The sequence below is a fragment of the Erythrolamprus reginae genome, chromosome 5, assembly GCF_031021105.1.
Source record: "Erythrolamprus reginae isolate rEryReg1 chromosome 5, rEryReg1.hap1, whole genome shotgun sequence".
Lineage (NCBI taxonomy): Eukaryota > Metazoa > Chordata > Lepidosauria > Squamata > Dipsadidae > Erythrolamprus > Erythrolamprus reginae.
In genome coordinates this window covers 82,207,315-82,234,831 of record NC_091954.1, presented here as the reverse complement: position 1 = coordinate 82,234,831, position 27,517 = coordinate 82,207,315, and the positions used below count along the sequence as shown (strand labels likewise).

General features: G+C 38.0%; 1 protein-coding gene across 2 annotated transcripts in view; it reads right to left on the bottom strand.

Annotated features, from left to right (window-relative positions):
* The window catches only part of ACSL3 (acyl-CoA synthetase long chain family member 3), a 63,089-nt gene that overhangs the window by 20,404 nt on the left and 15,168 nt on the right, over positions 1-27,517 (bottom strand). For both annotated transcript variants that reach the window (XM_070753288.1, XM_070753289.1), the window contains 9 exons: positions 24,346-24,444; positions 22,908-23,003; positions 19,877-20,305; positions 17,197-17,374; positions 9,208-9,317; positions 7,315-7,456; positions 5,484-5,637; positions 3,514-3,637; positions 3,139-3,210 (listed from right to left, as the gene is read on the bottom strand). In XM_070753288.1, the coding sequence (XP_070609389.1) occupies positions 3,139-3,210; positions 3,514-3,637; positions 5,484-5,637; positions 7,315-7,456; positions 9,208-9,317; positions 17,197-17,374; positions 19,877-20,236 (1,140 nt within the window). In that variant the 5' untranslated portion in view covers positions 20,237-20,305; positions 22,908-23,003; positions 24,346-24,444. The remainder of the gene's footprint in view (positions 1-3,138; positions 3,211-3,513; positions 3,638-5,483; positions 5,638-7,314; positions 7,457-9,207; positions 9,318-17,196; positions 17,375-19,876; positions 20,306-22,907; positions 23,004-24,345; positions 24,445-27,517) is intronic.

Sequence of the window (27,517 nt, the reverse complement as noted above, 5' to 3'; positions counted from 1 at the left end):
CTTTCCTGGCCAGCACAGGGCTTTCCCGCCGCTCCCTCCCTCCGAAAACACAACGGAGGTCCACAGCGAAGCCGAGTGGAGCAACGGGAGGCTCAGGCTGGTGGCGGTAGACCTCCGGATTTTTTTCGGCGGGGGGGGGGCAGGAGGACCTTCCTGGCTTTCCGGGGCAGCTGGCTTGAGACTTGTGCCGGTCAGCAAAGCCAGCTGCACGCCGGAGATGTGGAGAGAAAGAAGGGAAAGAGAGGGAGGGAAAGAGGAGAGGACAGAAGGAGAGAGGGAAGGGAGAGAAAAGTGAATGAGAGGGAGAGAGAAAGGGAGGAAGAGAGGGGAATAGGGGAAGGAAGGAAAAGAGAAAAAAGTGGAAGGAAGAGAGAAGAAAGGAAGGGAGAGAGAGAGAGAAAGAGAGAGAGAAGATAGGAAGGAAGAGAGAGTGAGAGAGAGCAAGAAAGAAAGAGGGAAAGATTGAGAAAGGCAGCGTGTGTGTGTGTGCGCGTGTGTGCGTGCCGCTGATGGTCCGGGAGCTTAGCGTGTGCGTGGAGAGATGAAGAGAAAGAGGGAGAAACGCAGCGTGTGTGGGGTGTGTGCGCGCGCGTGTGTGTGCTGCCAGCGTGTGCGTGGAGAGATGAAGGAAAAGAGGGAGAAACGCAGTGTGTGTGTGTGTGTGTGTGTGTGCTGCTGATGGTCCGGCAGCTGCAGCGTGTGGGGGGGGCGCCAATGCTAAGGCAGTCCGTCCGTGGTGGGGCTGCAGGGCAGGCACAGCAGCCCAGGGAGAAAGAGGGAATTGAGATAAAGAGAGAGGGAGAGATGAAGGGAAAGAGGGAGAAAGGCAGGGAGAGAAAGATAGAAAGGAAGAGGGAGGGAGGGAGAGATAGAAAGGAAAGAGGGAAGGAGGAAAGGGAGGGAGAGATAGAAAAAAGGAGGGAGGGAGGAAAGAAGGAGGGTGAGGGGTAGTAGGATAGGGAGAGGGAAAAGGAAGGGCTTGGAGAAAGGCAGGGTGAGAGAAAGATAGAAAGGAAAGAGGGAGGGAGGAAAGAAGGAGGGAGACATAGAAAGGATAGAATTATAGATGCAAGAACTCGCTCATGTGTGATAGCGCACGCCCACACTTTATTTATTTATTTATTTATTTATTTATTTATACTTATATGCCGCCCAGTCCCAAAGGGATTGTCACTCAGACACTGTACTTTTCCGCCCACCCCGAAAAAAAATTAGAGGGAACACTGCCCTCGCCCCTCTGCTCCCTGCTCGCCTTCCAGAACGGTGTTACAGGAGACGGTGCTAAGGTAAACCCTTTCCGGGTTATTAATTTGTAATTTTAAAAAATCATGCCGGGCTCGCAAAAAAGAGAGTCTGAAAAAAAAACCTGTGTGGACGTCGCACCATTTGCTTCCTCCTTTGGCGGCTCATAACTAGATTTTTACAACCCCCCACCCCCCTTGATAAGCTTTTACTTGAATCTGAACAGTTTGGGGGTTCGCCAAAGAGAGAAAAGTGAACGAGAGGGAGAGAGAAAGGGAGGAAGAGAGAAAAGTGAATGAGAGGGAGAGAGAAAGGGAGGAAGAGAGGAAGGAAGGAAGAGATAAATATAAAGGGAGAGAGGGAGAAAGAGAGGGAGGGGAAGATGGGAAGGAAGGAAAAGAGAGAGAGAAAGAGAAAAAAGTGGAAGGAAGAGAGAAGGAAAGAAAGGAAGGAAGGGAGAGAGAGAGAAAGAGTGTGAGAGAGAAGATAGGAAGAGAGAGGGAGAGAAATGATAGAATAAAGGGGAGAAAAAAAAGAGAAATGAGAAAATGATTGAGGCAGAGAATGACAGGAAAGAGAGAGAAAGATAATTATGCATATTTGTTATTTAAACTATAAATATCACAAAATTATGTTTTTTTTCTCAAGGTGACACACCACCCGAGTTATGCTCAGTTTTTTGGCGAATTTTGACACACCAAGCTCAAAAGGTTGCCCATCACTGCCCTATCCTTACAAATACCTTTCACTCTTCCATATTCTGTCCTGAGGAATAAAAAACTCTGTAAGATCCTTCATGTATTTGAAGGGTATTATACATACCCTTAGCTTTCTCTAAAAATCAATGTTCTCAATTCCTTTCAATTTTCCTCACAATGCTTAATTTCTGGTCCCCAATTATCCTCACTGTTATTCTGACCCTATTCCTTGTCCAAATTCTTCTTAAAATATATTCCCTAGAACTGAGTTAGTTTGATCAATGCAAAATTTAGTGGAATAGTTAAAACCCTTGATTAGTTAGTACGCACTCAATTCAATACACTTTCTTGAATATTCGATTCATGATTTCCTAGTGGTAGAAATAAATTAAATTAAGCACTGATAAACTGCTATGTGTTTATACATTTATTCTAGCACATCATGTAGGAGTATTGTATGGTAATGATGCACCTAAAATTCCATTCATCTTTTGGAGCTTCATTCCAAATTGAATGTGTTCAACTATTTTTTTCAAATACGTTTTCTACCAAGCCAGCTATGCTAAATCGGATACATTTGCATTTTACCCACATTTCCTAGGTTATTTTCTAGGGTAATAACTGGGCTATTTCTTGTTCCCATCTCATGGTTTTGTCCATTTAGAAGGAAAATTTGTTAAATACTTGTTCATTGTTCATTTGGTTAGTCAATTTGGTCCCTGGAAATTGGCTCCCTTATATTCCAGGTTCTGTTTACTCAGCCTGAAGCAACCAATCACTCATGCATTTTTAAGAAGTTTCTAAGCATATAATATATAAGTATGAATATTTTTCTTTAAAAACATACTTTTCATAATCACATGCTGCTCGCAAATACTTTCCACACACAGTCCTCGGAGAGGGGCGGCATACAAATCCAATAAAATAAAATAAAATAGAAACATAGAAACATAGAAGACTGACGGCAGAAAAAGACCCCATGGTCCATCTAGTCTGCCCTTTTACTATTTCCTGTATTTTATCTTACAATGGATATATGTTTATCCCAGGCATGTTTAAATTCGGTTACTGTGGATTTACCAACCACGTCTGCTGAAAGTTTGTTCCAAGGATCTACTACTCTTTCAGTAAAATAATACTTTCTCATGTTGCCTTTGATCTTTCCCCCAACTAACTTCAGTTGTAGACATCAACTTACTGGAACAGCTGCCATCAAAGTTGGCTTCAATGTAGACACATCACCTTTACTCCCTTTCTTTATTTTAGATGACTGAAAGAAAAATAGACAAAGTAACGTATTGCCTTTATCCAATCTGTTTTTATTTGTTCACAATGTATTCATACAAATCTAATTAATTAATTAATTAATTAATTAATAATAATAATAATAATAATTCTATTCTAAAGAATTTTTTTCCCTGTAATTTCAGAAAATAGGCCAAGAATATTTTGTCAGAAATACAAAAGAGCACTGATTTTAAGAGAAATAAGACAAACACTTCCATTTTGTATTTAGAAAATACTGTGAAATGTATGTCATATTTGGAAATGTTTATGTATTGAAAAAGCTTACCTGATCACTTAGAGTTTGAGGTGATGAATAGCCAATTCGGCAACCATGGGTCAAACAAACAAGCTCAGCACTTAACTCTAAAACATGAGCAAGAGGCAAGTAGCCGATGTAAGTATCTTTCTCTCTGAAAATAAATTAAGGTATCTGTCAAATTACACCAATTCATTGCTAAGACAATAATAATATATTCTAAAACACATCTTGGCATACTGTTGCATCAGGAAAACAAACAGAAGAAACTGTCAGCCCAGCGCATCCAGCACTTGGGTTGTCACATCAAAGAGAGCACAGAGGGGAGTGACAGAAGGGAGCAGTTGTCCTCCCATCAGCTATGCAGCACAAGGAGGATTTCGGGAACATGAGGCAGCTTCTGGTAGAGTGGGCAGAATGCCAGGCTTTCCCCAGAGAAGCTGTAAGCTCTTGGAGACTTCCTTGAAGAGACTTAGACTATGCTATAATAGAATAGAATAGAATTCTTTATTGGCCAAGTGTGATTGGACACACAAGGAATTCGTTTTTGGTGCATATGCTCTCAGTGTACTTGTGTACAGTGTAAGTTCAGCAAGTACAAGGCTCCTTAGTCAGGTGTTTGAGGGTGTGTGGGATTAGCTATAAACAGGGTAGGGATGCAATAATGATAGGGTTGGGGGCTTTATCAGGTGGCGGGGAGCATGAGCAATAGCTCCAACAATTATTATTTATGTATTTGTTTGTTTGTTTATATACAGTGATCCCTCGGTTAGCGCGGGGGTTACGTTCCAAGACCTCCCGCGCTAACCGATTTCCGCGTTATACTGGATGCGGAAGTAAAAACACCATCTGCGCATGCGCGCCCTTTGTTCCATGGCCGCACATGCGCAGAAGGTGGAGCGACGCAAGTTCGGAGGCTGGCAATGCAATGGTGATTTTTCCGGGCTCCTCGCCGCTACCCACAGGGCAGCGCTGGCGGCAATGGCAATGGCAACCCTCCCTCCTTCCCTTCTCTCCCTCCCTCCCTCCTTCCCTCCTTCCCTTCTCTCCCTCCCTCCTTCCTTCCTCTCACCGGCTTTCTTGGGGCAGCGCTGGCGGCAATGGCAATGGCAACCCTCCCTCCTTCCCTTCTCTCCCTCCCTCCTTCCTCTCCCTCCCTCCTTCCTTCTTGGTCGAGATTTTGGCCAATCAGCAATCAGCATGACGTCATCGGGCGGGAAAAACCGTGGTGTAGGAAAAAAAACGCGGACTTATTTTTTAATTAATATTTTTTGAAAAACCGCGTTGCAGCGTTTCGCGCTAATCGAGAACGCGCAAATCGAGGGATCACTGTATTTATATTTATAATTTATTTATTATATTTGTATGCCGCCCCACTACGCAGACTCAGGGCGGCATATAAATTTATTCTCTTTATAATACTTTTGGATGCCAGTTTGTGCTGATGTGAAATAAACAAGATTCAAGGCTTTATCTTGAACCTTGAACTGTCAAGTTATCTGACAGTTTGTTGGAGCTCTCCTATTAAAGGTTGGCTGAGGGTATAGTACCAGGGTTATGGGCTGCTGACCTGGAAGAAACTGTAATAGCAGCAGAGGAATCTGCGTTGGAAACTGTGACTCCAGCAGAAGTTCCACAGGCAGTTAGACTGAAGAAATGCCAAGGAGGCCCTTTGAAATACCAAGAAGGGTTGGAAGCTGGTCAAAGTGGAGTAAAGGAGTGATGGCTGGGGGCTCAGGAGGACTGAGGATTACAGGGTCCCACCTGTCCCATTGCTGACCCCATCTGGGGTTCATTTCTCTCAATGGAGGAAAAGTAGAATATCAAATGATGATGAATGGAGCTATTAAACCGCAGTTGGCAGCCAAACGATAGAGGTTTTAAAGGAGATGTTTAGTGCTGTGGGATTCTGGAGCATCTGGAGCAAGCATTATCATTGATTATAGTATTGTAAATAAATATAAAAGCTATTTAGCCCTTAAAGATAATTTAATACATACCCCAAATTTGGAATCCTTTCAGCCATTCCTGTTATGCTAGAAATAAGATTACAATGAGAGATCATGACACCTTTTGGGACTCCTGTAGAACCACTTGTATACATAATAACTGCAATGTCTGATGATACTGGTTTCAACTTCTGTTTGAAAGATGCTTTACAAAAAGAAAAAAAATACAAACATAAATATTCATTAGATAAAAATATTTTAAATTGTCCCCAAAGATACACATTCTAATAGATATAACAATTTCCTTTTATTGACAAAGGAACAAACACTTTTTAGCACATTTGCAAAAAATAAGTAACAAGTAAGAAGGCTAATAATTATTGGACTCGTGTATGTATGTATGTATGTATGTATGTATGTATGTATGTATGTATGTATTTATGTATTTATTTATTTATTTATTTATTAGATTTGTATGCCGCCCCTCTCCGTAGACTTGGGGCGGCTTACAGCAATAATAAAAACAATGTATAACAAATCTAATATTTAAAATACAGTATCTAAAAACCCCTTATTTAAAAAGCAAGACATACACACAAACATGCCATGCATAAACTATATAGGCCTGGGGGAGATGTCTCAATTCCCCCATGCCTGACAGCAGAGGTGGGTTTTGAGGTGTTTGTTTATCTATCTATCTATCTATCTATCTATCTATCTATCTATCTATCTATCTATCTATCTATCTATCTATCTAACTATCTATCTAACTATCTAACTATCTATCTAACTATCTATCTATCATCTATCTATCTATCTATCTACTATCTATCTATCTATCTATCTATCTATCTATCTATCTATCGATGATTTGATTTGATTTGTATGCCGCCCCTCTCCGTAGACTCGGAGTTTACGAAAGACAAGGAGGGTGGAGGCAATCCTAATCTCCAAGGGGAGTTGGTTCCAGAGGGTCGGGGCCGCCATAGAGAAGTCTCTTCCCCTGGGTCCCACCAGACGACATTGTTTATGTATGTATGTACGTACTTTACTTTACTTAAGAGAATTTTTAAAATAAACTGTAGGTATTTCTTTTAAGTGTGATGAATAAGTGATTGATGAAAAAACATGAGATTTTGTTTTTATATATGATAACTGCAGCAAGAATTTTGTATGCAGAAAGATGGAAATACTTATAGATTCCCACAATGAAAGGGTAGTAAAATTAATGGAACTGTTTGAGATGATGAAATTAACTATATTCAACAAAGAAGAGATTTTGTCTAGTTTTCTTTCTATGTGGATGCTACTATGAATTATTATTTTTGCTAAAACCCAAAATACTACATTTTTTATTTCTTTCTTGTGCTTTTCTTTTAAGTTTTCCTCTCTGATATCAACAAAAAGAATTAAGCACATTTGTTTTAGGTTTACTGTACTTTTGTGGAGGAGCTTGATAAATAATTGTTAGCCACACATTCTTAGGAAAAGATTCAGACACTTCAAGGAGCTGCTAACAGAAGCTACAGGCATGCCCAATCATGCTCTTTTAGTGCATTGATTTCCTTCAGATCAAAATTATCATTTATCTTGGCCTCCACTGGTAGGCATCTGTGGACCTATTTATGAAGGGAGCCTGAAGAAATCTGATGTCAATGTTCCTCTCTTGGTTCCTCCCTCTCCCAAGGAACACATACAGCTGTTTTACATTTTAGTCAGAACATAGGTCATACTAGTCCAATATTGACAGCATTGAGCAATAGGTTTTCCAGGATTCAAATAGCTGTATTTGGAAATATGCCAAAGACTTTTTGTTAATCTCTGTTTGCCTTTTTATTCCATCACCGTAAGAAAAAAAATCAATTGATTGAATAGTACATACTATTTTCTGTTTTTTCTCCAATAGCTTGAACAGATGACATAGTTTGAACAATAACACCTTTTGGTAAATCAGACCATGATGTTGGCTTGCCATCATCCACAGTAATAATGTGACGTAGTAGAGGAATCTGAGAAACAATATACTATAGAAAAGAAACATAAATAGTGTTTAAAATCTTCACAGTACATAGATTTTTAAAAATCTGCTAAATTAAACTATAATCAGTTTAAGAGCAAGTAAACTATAGTCAGCTTAAGATCAAGTAATAGACATTAAATATATATATTTACTTCACATCTACTTCAGTGCATTCTACTGCTGACACCTTCTTTGATAGACATCTTTAAGAACATTTGGCAGCATATTATCTGTTTTGATATATAGCAGATTATTCAAAGATACTTGTTGGGTATCAAATTTTTAGTCTATGAAGCAAATATTCAAAAAAGATGTTAGCAGTCCTTTTATGGGAAAATCCTCACATATGACATGATTTTTCCATGCTTTGCTCCAGTGGGTACAAACAGATAATAACCCATTTTGTCATTTTTAAAATTTACCAGCCTTTCCCTCCTTTCCATTTTAAGTAGCTTACACTGTAGGAATGATTAATGGATATAACACAGCATTTATAAGATAGCTGCTCAAAGCTGCCTGCACTCTTCCTTTACATGTAAGTTATATATATTATGAACATCAGGTTTATACGGCACTTATGATGTAAAGGCAAAAAAATACTTTGAACCACAGAGGATTGTTCATGTATAACCTCTTTACCACTCCTTCAACTAGCTGAATATTTTCCGGGGATCATCCAGCTGCCTTTTATAATTGCAGCAACTATGGAAAAATAGTGCAGCCCTAGTTAATATGAAATGGATATCAAGAACAATAAGTACAGTATGCTGTATCCAGCAGTGGATTACAAGCTGGAACCCTAAATTGCGCTTGCCGCCATGGTTCATAAGTGCTTGCAAGGCCAGCGCAATTTTGCTGCTGTACCTGTGGAGGAAGCAAAATCGCGCATGGAGCCGCGGGTGCGCTGGTGTTTCGGCAAGTTCTTTTTGCTTCCGTGCATGCCGAAACACAGGCGCACCTGCGGCTCTGTGCGCAATTTTGCTACCTCCACAGGTGCAGAAGCAAAATCGCGCTGGGCCTGCAAGCACTTATGAGCCGTCGCGGCAAGCACAATTTAGTGTTCCAGCTCATAGCCCATCGCTGGCTGTATCATTCCTGCAAACTGTACTGTACCAAGTAGAAATAACCCTTTTTAAGAGGCAAATATACGTAGTCATCTAGGAATGCAAAAAATTATGCTGACACATTTCAGTAGGCTCTTGTTGTAGGCTCTAAGATACATTTTTTTTAAAAATGAACTGGATTCATATAAACTGTTAAGCCATAAGATATAGTTTAAAGGGTGTTATTGTGCTTCCATATCATGCTAAATTAAAACAAAATAACTACATTATTTTTTACCATAATACATAAACATATCTAAATATCAGAATTATTTAAGCATTAATTTAGGGACCACGAAAATTATTAATCAACTGTTCCTGCATACAAGCCACCCATGTTTTTGTGTTTATGTTATTTTATAAGAAAACAAAATCTCTAGAAAGCAGAAAAAAATCAAGATGTTATATAATTATTTATTTAGTTTAATGGCTTTCTACTCCAGAAAACTGGATGTTTTACAACAAATTTAAAATGTTCAAAAAGTTTAGTAACAAAATGTTAATAATCTGAAGTAACAATCTAACAATAAAAACTACAAAACAACATAATCCACAAACACTCTGACCAGACACCTAATAAGCCATAGGTAATATTTCCTTCCACAATATTAAAGGGATAAAAGAAGTTTATATAGCTGAGGACTACATTTACCTTCAATTTTGTTTCTATCAGTTCCTTGCTTGTAATAATGGTTGTCACCTCAGTTTCATTTAATCCATGCACTATTGCAGGACCTCCCAGAGTAGCATAAAGTGTGACAACTGGTGATAAAGGGGAAATAAACAATGCATTTCCTATTGCAAATATTCAGAATATATCAAACATGTATGACATACTGTAAATACGAACGCAGTAATAGTGATTCAATATTTTCAACTGCAAAGACTAGAAATTCAGGAAGTGAATCCAAAATTTCCATTACTAGGGAAGACGGTTAAGTGAATTCTGCCCCATATAATGACCTTTCTTGTCACAGTTGTTAAACGAAGTACTGCAGTTACACTTAGTAAGAAAGTTGTTAAGTGATTCTGGTTTCTGTCTTCATTACAGACATAAATCAAATACTATCTATAATGATGGAAACTATGATCTTTCTTATTCCTCTATCAATTGTTTTGCCAATAGCAATACCAATGCAAGTCATCTCCAAGAATATGGGTTTACAGAACGTTAGAAAAATAGTAGTTTTCAAAAGTCACTTCAAAAACTATTTACTTTGGAAATAAGGAGCTGGGGCAAAAGATATATTTTGTACAGAACACAATTCCAAATTGTTGCAAAGCACATTCACATTTCTTTAATTTGATAGCAGAAAGTACAAAAATGTTAGTTTCCATGTTCTGCTTGTGATTATTCCAGTGACCCCTATTATGAAACATAAGACTTTCCTAGCCAGCTCTCAGCAAGCTATACCAAACACCCCCCCACAAAAAAAAAACCCAGCCAATCTCCTAAGTAAGTATAAACATTGAAAAATGGTGATCAATGAACCAAAAATAATTAGCGGATAACAAAATCAAGTCCATGGTCCAGTGAAGTTATGGAACAAGGGACAAGGAAACCTATACCAGTTGCAATCCAAAGAGTCTGATCTACTGAGTTGTTATTTAGCACTCTATCTATAAAAGCCATTAGGTTAATATTTGTTGCTTTCTTGCAGAGATCCAAGTTAAAAAGAAAACTAATGGAAAAGCTATGCATAGAAGAAAAGAGATATTTACAGTTGCTTCCCACTTATGAGAGAAAAATTTATTATGCTCAATGTTGCTCTATGGTTGGTTGCAGAAATACCGTATTTTTCAGACCATAAGATGCACCAAGACTTCAAAGAGGTAAGTAAGAAAAAACTTTCTGTCCTCCCTGGCCCTGGGCCACAGGAGCAAGCCTCCCAAACCCTCTGCACATCATGTTCTTTTTGAAAAACTGGGGGCATTTTTGCAAAAATGGACCCTTCCCCCCAATTTTTGCAAAAAAATGGGGCACACAGAGGGTTTGGGAAGCCTGCAGAATGCTCCTGGAGACTGGGGGAAGGCAAAAACACCTCTGTTTTTGCAAAAAAAAATATGCCTCCCCTTTTTTTTCAAAAATAGGGATGTTTTTGCCTTCCCCCAACATCCAGGAGCACTCTGCAGACCTCCCAAATCCTCTGTGCACCCCATTTTTGCACACACAAAAAAAGGGCTTGTTTTTCACAAAAATGGGACTTGGTGGCAGGACTTCAGGAAGCCAAATATGGCTATATTCGCTGTACAGTATAAGATTCACCGACATTTCCACTCTCCTTTAGGAAAGAAAAAGGTACAACTTATACTGCCAAAAATACAGTATATAGTCAGGCTGTTCGTCAATAACTAAATGGTCATCAATGTTGAAATTATAAGAATAATTAAACATAATCCTCAACTTTCTACCACAATAGGGACCAAAAAAAATCATTGTTAAACAGTGCGTCATTAAGTGGGGCATCACACAACCATACCTGATTTTAAAATCTTTTTCACCATGGTCATAAAGAAAGGCACCTACTGTATGATCATTAAATAGGATATTATGGGACTGCAATATCAATGGGGAAGCCAATAGAAGGTAGTTGCAACTTTCTGTCGGTATCCCCATTGACTTTACTTGTCGGAAGCCAACTTGGAATGTTACAAATAGCAATCACGTCACTACAGGACATTGCAGCTGCATAAGTGCAAACAAGCTGCCATGTGCCCAGATAATGAGTATATGACCATGGGAACGCTGGCCAGCTGTCAGCCACTTTTTTCAGTACCACTGTAATTTTGAATGGTTACTAAATGATGGTCATAAGTGAAGGACAACCTGTATATCTTTTAAAAGAAAATGAATGGAGAGTGTGGCTTCATTTCCATTTATTATAAGGTTTGACAATTTGCCTATCTTCAAAGAATAAAACAAATATTTTGTACACTAACACAATTCTCAAACAAAATTCAGTACCAGAATTCAATCAGGGTTGGTCCCCGGGACCAGAGTTTTTTTCAGTACTGATGAGTATGTAATTATCTCAAAATATCAGGGTAGGTTTTAAAATATGGTACTACTTTTGTGCTATTTTATGCTAAAAACAAGCTAGGATTTTTAAAAATTAGCAACTAACAACCATTCTACTAGCAAGTAAATGTACTGTATAAACTTAAATACATTTTAATTCATTGTATTTCACTGGCCAACTCTGACTTTAAAAAGATGTCTACGTGAAAAGTGTACGACAATGCTTCCATCTGCCAGCAAGTAAGTCAGCCAAGTTCATTAATTTGGGATCACCAAATGCTGCGTCATGCTGTGAGTTGAAGCACGTCTCAAGAACTTCAAATGTCCAGTTAAATACTATCTCTCTTGTTATCCTATTCAAATCATAATTGCAAACATTTCTCTACCAGATGTTTCATTGTTTCATTATATTATCACTCTGTAAATAGAATCCTCTTTTTGAAGAGTTACATTTACTGAAGACAGAGAAACTTGCTAAATTTCCTCTTAAGAAATTATTGCTAAAATATTTTGATTTCTTTCTTAGCTGTCATTTCCTTATTAACTCTCTTGAGGATTTTCTTTAAAGCTGACACTGATTCAACACAGTAACTTCCAATGTAACTCACTGTACGATCTGCAATGTCCCTAAACCAATATACTAGGCTAGTTCAAACACAATATTAAATTCCAAATAAAGGGAATAATTATATGTTTAAATTCCTAACTTGGAATGTGTGGATGACCTTGTGGATAAGATCAGATATATGATATCTGCCTAGGAAACAATTTAACAATCAGAAAAATAAATTTAGGAAGGACCTACCCTGACAGATCAAGAAGTTATAAGTGGAGGTGAGAAGTTTATACTTTCAGACTTGCAAGATTCTGTTAATGTAGCCTTACAAGGAAGTGGAATTTGTTCTTATCTGGTTTACCTGGGAGGGCTGACATAATTTCAGTTCTCTCTCTTGAGTCAAAATCCTAAGCAAACTAAGTATTTTGTTTATTCACACATAATATGGGAGCTTTATACAGCATCCGCCCATAGTTAATCATTCTGTCTGGAACAAGTCAGAGTAGTCTTTTTCTCCTCTGTTTGAGATTACAAATTTACTAATTAACTTCTGTCCATACTTCACAACTGACCTGTTTAGATGGAGTTCTACCACAAAAATATTACTGTGGATGAGGATATTATTCTGTACTAAGCCACATTACAATCAAACTACCTTATTCCTCTTTAATTCAACATGTAAAAAGTCATTTTTTTTGCTATTTTGCACTTGCAGATTAAATCACTTTACTTAATTAAACTGCTGCTGGAAATACAAGCTTCTAATTTATAAGAACCTCCATAAACCAATTAAAAATACCATGCCCAGAGCTGATAATTTACTACAGGCAAATTATATGCTTATGTGTATCTTTGACTGTCTTGATTCAGGTGACTAACAGACAAATCCATACAGTTGTGTTGGCAATTCTTTTGGCTAAGAGAAAAACTAGTCCAAAATTACTTGGCTGTCTCCTGGGCTTTAGGAAGATCTCCCACAGCATATAGTCTGCGGAGAGGGGCAGCATACAAATGTAATACAGTGGTACCTCGAGATACGAGTTTAATTCGTTCCGGACCTGGGCTCTTAAGTCGAGCAGCTCTTATCTCGAACGACTTTTCCCCATAGGAATTAATGTAAATAATTTTAATTGGTTCCAGCCCTCAAAAAACTCACAAAGTTAGTCTAAATTATGCAGAAAGACATGTTTTTAATGAAGAAATGTACATGTACATATAAATGAATAATGAAGTTTCTTTCACTTAACTTGTAAACTTTCTTAAACTTTTAAATTTACATATGTTCAACTTCTCTGCCACCCAATCCTGTAGGACAGAGGTCCCCAACCCTTTTTGCACCAGGGACCGGCTTTAAGCGATCAAGAGAGGAATGGGTGAATGAATGGATGGAGGGTGGGAAGGAAGGAAGGAAAGAGGGAAGGGACAGGAACAGAGGAAGGAAGCAAGGAAACTTATGAAAGGGGAGAGTAAGAGAGGAATGAGTGAAGGGAGGGAGGGAGGGAAGAAGGTGGGAAGGAGAAAGAAAAGAAGAAATAGAGGAAGGGAAGGTAAAAGAGAGAAAGAAAAAGAGCAAGAAAGCAAGCAAGCAAGCAAGCAAGCAAGCAAGCAAGCAAGCAAGAAAGAAAGAAAGAAAGAAAGAAAGAAAGAAAGAAAGAAAGAAAGAAAGGGGGAAGGGACAGGAACAGAGGAAGGAAGCAAGGAAACTTATGAAAGGGGAGAGTAAGAGAGGAATGAGTGAAGGGAGGGAGGGAGGGAAGAAGGTGGGAAGGAGAAAGAAAAGAAGAAATAGAGGAATGGAAGGTAAAAGAGAGAAAGAAAAAGAGCAAGAAAGAAAGAAAGAAAGCAAGAAAGAAAGAAAGAAAGAAAGAAAGAAAGAAAGAAAGAAAGAAAGAAAGAAAGGGGGAAGGGACAGGAACAGAGGAAGGAAGCAAGGAAACTTATGAAAGGGGAGAGTAAGAGAGGAATGAGTGAAGGGAGGGAGGGAAGAAGGTGGGAAGGAGAAAGAAAAGAAGAAATAGAGGAAGGGAAGGTAAAAGAGAGAAAGAAAAAGAGCAAGAAAGAAAGAAAGAAAGAAAGAAAGAAAGAAAGAAAGAAAGGGGGAAGGGACAGGAACAGAGGAAGGAAGCAAGGAAACTTATGAAAGGGGAGAGTAAGAGAGGAATGAGTGAAGGGAGGGAGGGAGGGAAGAAGGTGGGAAGGAGAAAGAAAAGAAGAAATAGAGGAATGGAAGGTAAAAGAGAGAAAGAAAAAGAGCAAGAAAGAAAGCTGCAAGCACCCCCCCGAGCCCCCCAGGCCGGCTGCAACCTTTTAAAACACGCGTGCCGCTTCGCAGCTGTCTCCTGAAGCCGAACGCGGAAGTTAGCGTTTGGCTTCAGGAGACAGCTCCTTGGCGCTTGTATCTCGAATTTGGGCTTGTAAGTAGAACAAAAATATCTCTCCCCTCCCAGCTCTTATCTCGAGTTGCTCTTAAGTAGAGCAGCTCTTATGTCGGGGTTCCACTGTAAATTGAATTGAATTGAATATAGTACAATATCTTTCAACATTATACCAAACTATTCTCACAGTCATATTACAATAGTGTATCCTTATTCCAAAGTAATCACTATTTAGTAAATATTATTACCACAGAAATGGGCAGAATATTGCAGTCTTAAACCATGTAGGATCTTGAAAAAGAGAACAGCATTCCTGAAAGTATGTATGGGAATAAGGATGAAGTGATATCTGTTTCTTCATAAAGGTTACTATTTTTTAATTCAAAGACACCTTTAAAGGCTCTCTCTATTTTCCAAAATTCCTGATGCCATATAACCAAGTGCTACTCCAAGGTTGCCTATTTGTTAATTGGGTAATTGGGACGACTGTAAAAATGGTACTGAGACATTTCAATGATTATCATTCAACCAAACTCTTTTTCCCCTGATTATTATATTTTTTTCTTTCCTTATATAGTGACAGATTCTTGTAGAATACTAGATTAAAACAGAAAGCTCTTCTTTTTTCTTTTTGCTATAATAATAATAATCAGAATTTGGAAAAGAAATTGCAAAAAGTCTAATTACTATATTTTTCAGAGTAAGACACAACAAAATATAAGACGCACCTTAATTTTTGGAGAGGAAAATAAGGGGGGGGGGGGATCTGCCTACCAGATAGTCATCTGGCTAGCGTCCTTAGTCTGATCATCTTCAGCATATTATTTTATCCCCTGGTTAGGGCTTTTAAAAAAACTTATTTGGAGAGAGTAACAATGAAAGAGCTTGCAAGCCGTAAGAGCTGGGAACATGGTTAGCACTTGGTTAGGGCTGGAAAGAAACATTCGGAGCAAGTAGAGCAATGGGAAAAAGCCTGCAAAGACTTAGGACTGGAAAAACATTCTTCACAGAGTAACAATGAAAGAGCTTGCAAGGTAAGAGCTAGGAAGATTGTTAGCTCCTAGTTGGGGCTGAAAAAAAAGCTTCAAAAAAGGCTACATTCAGAATATAAGACACATCCAAATTTTCAACCCAGTTTAAGGAGGAAAAAGGTGCATCTTATACTTCAAAATACAAATAGATTTTATTATCTTATTTATTTATTTGTTTGATTGTTTAGTTGTTTATTTGATTGATTTGTATGCCGCCCCTCTCCGAAGACTCGAAGCGGCTTACAACAACAAAACAGTACAAATCCAATAATTAAAAACAATTTAAAACCCTTAATATTAAAACAATCATACATCTCATGCAAACCATATGTAAAGCGGAAACGGCCCAGGGGAAGCAATTTCCCCATGCCTGATGGCAGAGGTGGGTTTTAAGGAGTTTGCGAAAGGCGAGGAGGGTGGGGGAAGTCCTAATTTCTGGGGGGAGTTTGTTCCAGAGGGTCAGGGGCGCCACAGTGAAGGCTCCTCCCCTGGATCCTGCCAGATGACATTGTTTCATCGACGGGACCCAGGGGAAGGCCAACTCTGTGGGACCTAACCGGTCGCTGGGATTCGTGCGGCAGAAGGCAGTCTCGGAGATATTCTGGTCCGATGCCATGAAGGGCTTTATATGTCATAACCAACACTTTGAATTATGACCGGGAATTGATCGGCAACCAATGCAGACTGCGGAGTGTTGGTGTGACATGGGCATACCTGGGGAAGCCCATTATTGCTCTCGCAGCTGCATTTTGCACGATCTGAAGTTTCCAAACACTCTTCAAAGGTAGCCCCATGTAGAGAGCGTTACAGTAGTCGAACCTCGAGGTGATGAGGGCATGAGTGACTGTGAGCAGTGACTCCCGGTCCAGGTAGGGCCGCAACTGGTACACCAGGCGAACCAGGGCAAATACTCCCCTCGCCACAGCTGAAAGATGATTCTCTAATGTAAGCTGTGGATCAAGGAGGATGCCCAAGTTACGGACCTTCTCTGAAAGGGTCAGCAATCCCCCCCACAGGGTGATGGACAGACAGATGGAATTGTCCCACAGCCACTTCGTCTTATCAGGGTTGAGTTTGAGCCTGTTGACACCAATCCAGATCCTAACAGTCTCCAGGCACCAGCACATCACTTCCACTGCTTCGTTGACTGGACATGGGGTGGAGATGTACAGCTGGGTATCATCAGCATACTGATGATACCTCACCCCATGCCCCTGGAAGATCTCGCCCAGCGGTTTCATGTAGATATTAAATAGCAGGGGGGAGAGGACCAACCCCTGAGGCACCCCACAAGGGAGAAGCCTAGAGGTCGACCTCTGACCCCCCACTAACACCGACTGCGACCGACCGGAGAGGTAGGAGGAGAACCACTGAAGAACAGTGCCTCCCACTCCTAACCCCTCTAGCCGGCGCAGAAGGATACTATGGTCGATGGTATCGAAAGCCGCTGATAACAATATGACTATTTGCCAGCAATGTTAGATGACAGTCCAACCCTTTGATAGTATTCTAGGTAGGTTCAAACTAGCTCCTAGAATTTCCAGATGAGTATTAATCCAAATTGTAGATTCTCTTTGAATGCAATAATTAAGTTAAACAAGCATAAACACAGAAGCACAGGAAAAAAAATACCAAAGACTGATATTGTACACATACTTACGTTGGAAGTTGTTCATGAAGCAAGCTTGTGCTACAATCATCCATTCTGCTCTAGTTTCACAGAAGATGGCAATGTTGGTCTTTGGTTGTTGGCCCAGCATTATTAATCCATCACCAAATGCTTTAGCTTTTTTAAAAACATCATCATATGATAGCCAGTTATAATCTCCAAGTACCACCTGAAAAAATTATGAACATTTTAAATGTAGAAACTACATAGACACATACAAGTATGTTCTGTAATTATGTATCCTGTGCCCTTCTTCTTGCCTTTTAGACATCCTCCTATGGTTTTCTTCTTTATCAAAATTCAAATCTAGGGGATAAATTTTACCTTTGTTGAAAATGTATAGAAAGCAACTTAGATAATTTAATCAATCTCTCTCTCTCTTTCTCTCTCTCTGTCTCTGTGTGTATTTACATACAAATACAAATATGAATATAAATGTTTTTCTGTTGAGTCACCTGGTATACCCAAATATGGGAGGGAACATACTGCCTCTTTTCTTTATCAGTTCTTCGTAAGTTTGAATACTGTATATAGATATGGAAAGAGAGCGAGAAGGGAGGGAGGGATCAATTGGGCATACCCTTATTTATCTTTTTAGTAAGATTTTTTTTTTGCCTTCCAATTATGAAATATGAAAATAATACATATTTTCAGCAAATATTTAGTAACACTGCCATAGTCCATTGCTAAAAGTGTACCATGCTCTTCACTGACACAATCTAGTGTACTATAGCTATATGATCCATACGTTCTATTTGACTTACATAATACAATGTTTATATATTTTAAATCTATCATGCAGTCAATTACAGCCAGTTCTCTGTGCAGTTTTCTTCAGAAGATATATTGCACTAATTGCAGTAGATAGGATACAGAAAATCTCAAATTCTGCTATTTGTTCAGATTCTTCTAATCTAGAAACAGTATGACTCTCTCCATTTCAATGTTGCCGTTTCAAAGAAATAAAAAATCATGCATTATTAATAAAAGCAATTTAGATACAACATTTTAAAAAATTGATCAATATTTAAGATTTAAACAGGTTATTTTAAATGTAAAAACTGATTACAAATTTGAGTGTTAAACAACGTCTTGTCTTGGGATCTATTTTCCAGCTAAAAAAACCCTGATGCTTTATATCCAGGCACATCCCTTTAAATGTATTCTTCCTCTTTTAGTATCAGAATACCAACTGAGAGAGAGAGAGACAACTAAGCATAACAGAGCCAATCAGCTTTTAAATGCGGTATTTAGCATGTTGATCGAATACATGCATGCAAATGTATATACATATAGAAAACAGCAATCCATATACGGTACTCTTAAACTTTTGAAAAGGATAGATAAACTGTGCCCTCTAGTGTGTGCTACGTGCTATATCATTTAGTTTAATAATACTGGTAATTGGATTAAATATCATTTAAGCAGTATTATTCATTTACAATCAAACTTATTTGCAGTAACATTTAAATTTACTGTCAGATCAATTTATTGGCACAAAGTTCAATTTTATTCAGATAGCTTTGTTTTTAATCCATATCAGAAACACTTCGTTTTAAAATTCCTCAACACAATTTTAACCTAATGAGGCACATCTGAAGCCTACTTTATTATCCTTTCAGCAGAAATAGATGTTCTTATTCCTTCCTAGACTTTTTCATTTATTGTTAACTTCTTAATTTTTCATCTATATTAACATATTAATTTTAATATTTATTTTAAATTTAGTTATAAACCGTTGTATAAAGTTAGTTATACAACTTAATTTTGATAGTTCAAGTGATAAGTTATAACTCATTTTATAACTAACTTGTAACTAACTAGAAAACATAAGTTATATAACTAACTTGTGCTTGTTCAGTAGGCTTTTTAATCCCTTAGACATGAAACTTGTCTTGGTGACATTTCACTAGTTGCTCTGTCTCATCCCAGGCCACCTCACAAGTTTGTTGTAGGGAAAATAGGAGGAAAGAGTATTAAGCATGTTTTCCACCTTGTTTTGTAAAAAATAAAGGCAGTATAATAAATAAACAAAACAAATAACACGTGTCCTTGTTTATATACCTGTCTTAAGATACTTCCATTCAAAGGGAAACTATTTCCAGAGCTTGTAAAATCTTTCTTGCTAAGGTTATTTCTCAGTTTATTTATGGTGTCCATATTTGCACATTTTAATACCTTAGAAGCTAATGGCCAGTCCAGGTTTATGAGAGTTATCACTGCAGCTTCAAATCACATCAAAAAGGTAACTCACAATTTAGCACAGGTCCTGGTTTATGGGAGCCAGATCCTCTTTCATTCAATTCTATTTATTGTTTTTCCTCGTGGGTCTGTTTCCACTAGTTTTCAGACTCCATCTTAAATCAGACTGGTTAATAAGAGCTAACAGCAAACTCCAATCTTTAAGTTTCCCTTTGGAGAGACTCTACCCATGTGAATTTGAAAATGTCAGAAGTCATCTTAGGCAGCCTATTTGCCACAGTGCTCTCCAAGCCAGTCTAGGCCTAACATCCAACCCTACAAAGGTGACTCTTGCCTCCCTAACCTATAGTTGTTTTACAGTTTCAAAAGGCCCATAGATGAAGTTGATCTACAGGATAATGAGTTCACAGGTCATAGAGAATAAAACTATAAATGTTTCCCTGTTTCTCATAAAAAATACACACTGTACCTTTTTAAAAACTTTCCCAGATGGCTGGATTTCATCTTCTTCTTGTAATATTTCTCTTGTCCCCAGGAGATTCTTGTCCTTAAATTTACTTCGAGCATGTCTAAAAGCTTTATCAAGGGTATCACATCCAGGATATATTACAGATGCTAAGCAATGCAAACTATTAACAGATCTATATGCACTTTCAGGTTTGCTGTTCACTGGTGTTGCTTTAATTTGCTTTGATTTGGTTATGATATATTTTGATCCAGAAAATAAATACCATGGAATAAAAGTTAAAAATGTGTATATCAAAACTCCAAAGTTTATAATATGAAGAAGAAGAGGATTAATATCATGCTTTAACTTCATTGTATCCATCTTTGAAGAGTGTAAATTATCCAGAAGAATCTGACAAGTCCTATGTATCACATAAAAACCAGTGAAGACCTGAAATGGGAACAAAGAATGGTGTCACATAATAATAGCCCTAGGGATGTAATAAAACAATTATATTTTTATGAAGTGCAATTAAAAGGAAGACCAGGCAAAGTTGTTGCATTATTCCATATTTAAGACGTATCTGATACCCAATTATCTCAACCTTTATTAGATATGAGAATTGAATATATTTACTAAGCCTCAGGAATTTGGTACTAGTTGTAAACTAATTTACAATTTATGAATGAATTTAATAATTGGGATTATGCAGTATCCTTTCCTGCTTCCATCACATTTATATTTCTTCGTGCTTGTTATTATTAGCCATTAAGTGACAAACTACCAGGTATCCCCGAAAATAAGACAAGTCCTGATAATAAGCCCCACGGGGCTTTTCAGGACATGCGTTGAAATAAGTTCACCTCCCCCCCCAAAAAATACACACACACCCCTTTCCAGGAAAAGGGGGGACATACCGGAAGCTGCTCTTTTTGTAGTGGCAGTTTGAAACACGCACCTGCCTGCAAAGAGGAGGGGGCAAGCATCAATCCCTTCCTCGCAGGAAGAGCGCGTTTCAAAACCTTGAAAGGCAGCCCAGAGCAGCCAGTCCAGTCCTGCAGGGTGTGTGCACAGTCACCTTTCTCTCTTTCTCTGCCAAAAGAGTGCCTGCTGGAGAAACAGCAGCTTCCGGTCGGGAGAGCGCGAGCAAGCGAATGTGGGTGTGCACATACCACACAGGACTAGCTCGCTCCTCTGGGCTCTCCCTACAGCAATTTGAAATGCACTTCTGCCTGCAATGAGACAGCGAGGCTAGTCGGGTATTCATGAGAAGAGATTCCGTATTGTGCAAGGTTTTTTTTCTCCTCTGAACAGACCAGCCAAGAGAAACCACGGAGCTGCCAAATTCCACTAAGATGAGCATCTTGCGGCCCAGCCCACGTCCTGTATCCTGAAAATAATAATTTAAAAAAACCATACACACACATACCCCGATAATAAGGCCAAGGGCATTTTGGGGGGATCAAAAAAATATAACCCACTGCCTTGTTTTAGGGGAAACATGGTATGAGGTTTCTCCAAAACTTTGCTTTTGCTTGGAAAGAAAGAATAAATGATCTTATATTATGATCTGGTTCATTATTTTTGAAATCAACCTATATCACTATATTTTTTTACAGTCCTCTAATGAGGAAAACAATATGTATTACTTACATATATACTGTATATATAAAGCGAATATATATATTTTTTTCTTCATCAATTAAATTTATATAAATTTTCTTAATGTAAATACTGAAAAAAGTTTCTAATACTCAGATACAAAGCAACTGTATTTGCTACTGATTTGATTTTTTTTCTTGCCCCCACCCATTCCCTTGGCATTTTCTTAAGTTTCTTAGTTTTTTCTCCCTTCACGTTATCAGAAATAGAAGAATTGTATTTCAGCAGATTGGAATACGAAAGATATTTCAGTGCTTAATTCATATATTGTTTAACCAATCATCATTGTTTTGTTGAATGAATAACAGAGGCTGGGCTCATGCAAAAATGTGAAATCTCCTAGTACTGTTCATCCAATAGTTAGCAAACCTTAGCTTAGCACAAATTAAGTTGTTACATTCACCTAAAATTACTGCCTGGGTCTATCCTGATTAAATTATTCATCTTGCTTTTTTCTCATTACACTAGTTATCAGTCCAAAATATATGCTACACAAAATTCCATGGCTTTTTAAAAACGTCAATAGAAATAAATGCTCAAATTTGTGACACATTCAGTATACAGTGATACCTTGTCTTACAAACTTAATTTGTTCCGGGATGAGGTTCTTAAGGTGAAAAGTTTGTAAGACGAAACAATGTTTTCCATAGGAATCAATGGAAAAGTGATTAATGCGTGCAAGCCCAAAATTCACCCCTTTTGCCCGCCGAAGCACCCAGTTTTGCGCTGCTGGGATTTCCCTGAGGCTCCCCTCCATGGGAAACCCCACCTCCAGACTTCCGTTGCCAGGGAAGCACCTGTTTTTGCGCTGCTGGGATTTCCCTGCTGGGATTCCCCTGCAACATCACAAAAACACGCAAGTCCGGAGGTGGGGTTTCCCATAGAGGGGAGCCTCAGAGGAATCCCAGCAGCACAAAAATGGGTGCTTCGCTGGCAACGGAAGTCTGGAGGCGGGGCATCCCAGAGGCGGCGGTGGGTTTGTAAGGTGAAAATAGTTTGTAAGAAGAGGCAAAAAAATCTTAAACCCCGGGTTTGTATCTCGAAAAGTTTGTATGATGAGGCGTTTGTAAGACGAGGTATCACTGTACTTTCAAAAATGACAGTTATCTCTAATTTAGAGAAATTACTAGGCTACATCATTATAAATGTCAGAATATGTATTGTAATGGAATTATAATTATCTTAGTGTGTTAGAATGTTATATGCACACATGCACAAACATTTTTAACTGGATAGATGGCAACAATAAACTTAAGGAAAGTTTTAAAATATGAACAACAAAAAAATCCCTTCTCAGGACTACACATTCACAAAAAAAACCTTGTCTCAAGCCAGGAAAACTTTTCATTTTTGAGAAATTATATTAATCACAAAAAACACCACATCTTACTTGTTCACCATGCTTATTAAGCCATACTGTTATGTCATGTATCCTTTAAACCTTAGTTAATTTCATTAGAACTTGCATTAATGTTTACTGTGATATCTGCAAGAGAGTGAAAAATATAGCACGTTAGTAATTGATGACAATGAATATACAGAAATACATTCAATTGATGAAAAGTGAATGCTTGCTCTTTATAAATGACTGATAGCATAAAAGTAGGTTAAGAAACAGTCTTAAAACTATTGTAAAAATTGTAGTTATTTGGGAATGGATTTTCTTATTAGTAGCACATTCTCACATACATACCCAGCCTCCCAAGTAGCAGATCACCATTTTCAGAAAGACATTCTAAGTACCTACTGTTGTCTTTGGAAAGCTAGGCAAAGGGTCTTTCCCCCCCCTGTCTCGGGTTTTTATATTTAATTTAAATTATGTCTTATTGGTTTTCATAAATGTTGGCAAGGAGGCAACCATTCTAATGAGAGAAGAAAACTGCTCTGAAGTATGAGCAACTTTGAGCAAACTTTTTAATGTGCACAGCTTCCTATTTGGGGAGGGAATTTGGATAGTCTCTTCTATAAAGTAGGGTGTGAGATCATACTGGATTACAGTGTTCCTTCGATTTTCGCGGGGGATGCGTTCCAAGACCGCCCGCAAAAGTCGAATTTCCGTGAAGTAGAGATGCGGAAGTAAATACACTATTTTTGGCTATGAACAGTATCTCAAGCCTTCCCTTAACACTTTAAACCCCTAAAGTGCAATTTCCCATTCCCTTGGCAACCATTTAGATCATTATTCACCATATTTATTTATTAAAGTTTATTTTAAAAAATATTTATTAAAGGCAGATGAAAGTTTGGTGATGACATATGACATCATCGGGCAGGAAAAACCGTGGTATAGGGAAAAAACCTGCAAAGTATTTTTTAATTAATATTTTTGAAAAAACCTGGTATAGACTTTTCGCGAAGTTCGAACCCGCGAAAATCGAGGGAACACTGTACCTGCCTACATTCTCAAATTTTTCCCACCTTGATTTATTGCTACAGTATTTCCATACAGTATTAAACAGCAGACATGACTTTTATTACTTTCAAATATGCATTTGTTAACTAGCAAATAGAAAAAAATAAACAATCCCAATCTTGCTGCGTTTTACAAAGCTGTGAAGACTGGCTTGTATGCCCAGGCCTGGGATCTGAAGTGTGTTAAGAGTGCCATTTTCTACCTATATTATCATCCATAGTAATAGTTTTACTTGGTGCCATATATATTCATTTTATATTGTTGCAATTGTTTTTATATTTCATGATGTACTCTGCAATCACTTGTCAAGATGGACAGCTATAGAAATCAAATAAATAAATGTGTTCGTTTTTTCATTGGATAACCTGATGAAGATAAATTAAACTAAAGGAAAGCACAAAGGGTCAACACAAACCTTAAATGACTTATCATTGTTATGATTGGTATCAATACGGAAAAATTTCCAGACACTTCAGCCTCACTTGGTTTGTTCACAAATACTGATTGAGCAAACCTAAAAATTAAAATGAAATAAACGATCAATAAATAACAGAAATATTTTTTAAAATCTAAATTGATACAAAATTATATCTACAAAGGTTTTTTAAACATTCTAATTACTTCAGATTCATTTACCTGATTATAACTAACAAGCAGAGCAGAGTTCATATTAAAATTTAAAATTAACCTTAATTAAGCAAGTTATGAAACTAATTGAAAATTAATGAATTTTTGGAATAAACACCAAAATCAGGAGATTCATTGACTTTCATGGTATTATTTTATTGTTGTAAGCTGCCCTGAGTCTCACAGGATTGGGCGGCATATAAATCAAATAAATTAAACTAAATTAAATTAAAATTTCAGTCCACAGATAAAGGGTTGCAATTACCACAAGTAAAATGATATGAATGGATAACCCATATAACTGAAAGAGTCTAGAAGGAAGAAAAAAATTCTATTTACTATAGCATTTGCTATTTACACAGTAAATATGTGCTATTTACACAGTAAAGGTGTACATAATTGCTTGTAGTTTGGGAGGTGGCAAATATAAGGTTTTAAACCTACATAATCATTGAGAATATTCAGAAAACTGAAGCTACAAGGTCCCATTTGATGGAAGGAGCAGCTAGAGTTCTAGTAAAATATTTCCCTCTCCCTCAATCCTATGCCACAACTATAGAGATGCTATAGATCAGAACTAGTTCTCAGTTTAGCTCAAAATAAAAACTAATACAAATACCATACAAAAAGAAAAACAAAAGTTCAGAACCTGCAGAGAAAGGAAAACAGAAAAAAGAAAGAGAAAAGGCAATAAAACATAATGAAGTAGCTTCAAACCTTCATCATCCCATCCATAAAATCAGATCAAATAAATAGTTCTTGGACTATTGGACAGAAGAAGACAAAGAAGAGAAAACAATGGAAATAACAGTGATTGATGAATTAAACCAGGGGAAAAACATACTAAGTGTTGGAAGATATTTGAAATGGAAGCAGTGGCCTCAGTAGAAATTTTAGAAACTAGGCAGTGGAAGAAGGTAGAGGTGAGAGGAATATCTAGATTGGACATCCAAAAAATAGATATAGACAAAGACTTAAGAGAGGAATGTGGGAGGCAAATAAAAAAAAGCAATTCAAGTATTAAAGCGGATAAGAGAGGATTGGTAGATTATCTTTATCTTTATTGTTGCTTTGATTTGCCTTTCTGCTTTCCTCTCTTCATTTTTAAAGCACAGCATTCAAAGTATGAAGCGGATAAGAGATGATGGATGGAGGATTCCTCTTTTTTGTTGCTGTTCTGAGTGGTTTTTCCCGTTCCCTCCCTCTCTATTGGTTAGAAGTTAGACAGGAAAGAAAGAAAAAGTTTCTTATTAAAGGGTGGCATGATTAAAAGCTAGAATAAGTGATAGAAATAAAGGGAATATCAATGTATATAATTTTTATTTGATAAAATGAAAATAATAATAGGTGGAATAATTAAATAATGATAAATTGTAATGTAATAAGTACTGTATTGATTGGGTTTTCAATATATGAAGAAAAACAGCAAAGTATGTTAGGATAAAATAATACTACAGTATTACTTTGCTACGTAGCAATTATGAGCTAGCCTACAATTTAGCCATATAAGGGAGATGTGCTGATCTAAGTTGTAAAGGTATATGCTGTGTGCAAATAAGAGAATATGCTATATTGCTGAGTGCGAAATAGGATATGTACCTGTTGTGTGCAAATAAGGGATCATATACTGCTGTGTGCTATTTGGTCTAATGTATCTACTATGTACTATGTACAGTGGTACCTCGAGATACGAGTTTAATTCGTTCCGGACCTGGGCTCTTAAGTCGAGCAGCTCTTATCTCGAACGACTTTTCCCCATAGGAATTAATGTAAATAATTTTAATTGGTTCCAGCCCTCAAAAAACTCACAAAGTTAGTCTAAATTATGCAGAAAGACATGTTTTTAATGAAGAAATGTACATGTACATATAAATGAATAATGAAGTTTCTTTCACTTAACTTGTAAACTTTCTTAAACTTTTAAATTTACATATGTTCAACTTCTCTGCCACCCAATCCTGTAGGACAGAGGTCCCCAACCCTTTTTGCACCAGGGACCGGCTTTAAGCGATCAAGAGAGGAATGGGTGAATGAATGGACGGAGGGTGGGAAGGAAGGAAGGAAAGAGGGAAGGGACAGGAACAGAGGAAGGAAGCAAGGAAACTTATGAAAGGGGAGAGTAAGAGAGGAATGAGTGAAGGGAGGGAGGGAAGAAGGTAGGAAGGAGAAAGAAAAGAAGAAATAGAGGAAGGGAAGGTAAAAGAGAGAAAGAAAAAGAGCAAGCAAGCAAGCAAGCAAGCAAGCAAGCAAGCAAGCAAGCAAGCAAGCAAGCAAGCAAGCAAGCAAGCAAGCAAGCAAGAAAGAAAGAAAGAAAGAAAGAAAGAAAGAAAGAAAGAAAGGGGGAAGGGACAGGAACAGAGGAAGGAAGCAAGGAAACTTATGAAAGGGGAGAGTAAGAGAGGAATGAGTGAAGGGAGGGAGGGAGGGAAGAAGGTGGGAAGGAGAAAGAAAAGAAGAAATAGAGGAAGGGAAGGTAAAAGAGAGAAAGAAAAAGAGCAAGAAAGAAAGCTGCAAGCACCCCCCCGAGCCCCCCAGGCCGGCTGCAACCTTTTAAAACACGCGCGCCGCTTCGCAGCTGTCTCCTGAAGCCGAACGCGGAAGTTAGCGTTTGGCTTCAGGAGACAGCTCCTTGGCGCTTGTATCCCGAATTTGGGCTTGTAAGTAGAACAAAAATATCTCTCCCCTCCCAGCTCTTATCTCGAGTTGCTCTTAAGTAGAGCAGCTCTTATGTCGGGGTTCCACTGTACTTCCATTGAGGACCTGTATACTGCACAAGTCAAAAAGAGGGCGGGGAAAATATTTACTGACCCCTCGCATCCTGGACACGAACTGTTTCAACTCGTACCCTCAAAACGTCGCTATAGAGCACTGCACACCAAGACAACTAGTCACAAGACAGTTTTTTCCTGAATGCCATTACTCTACTAAACAAATAATTCCCTCAACACTGTCAGACTTTT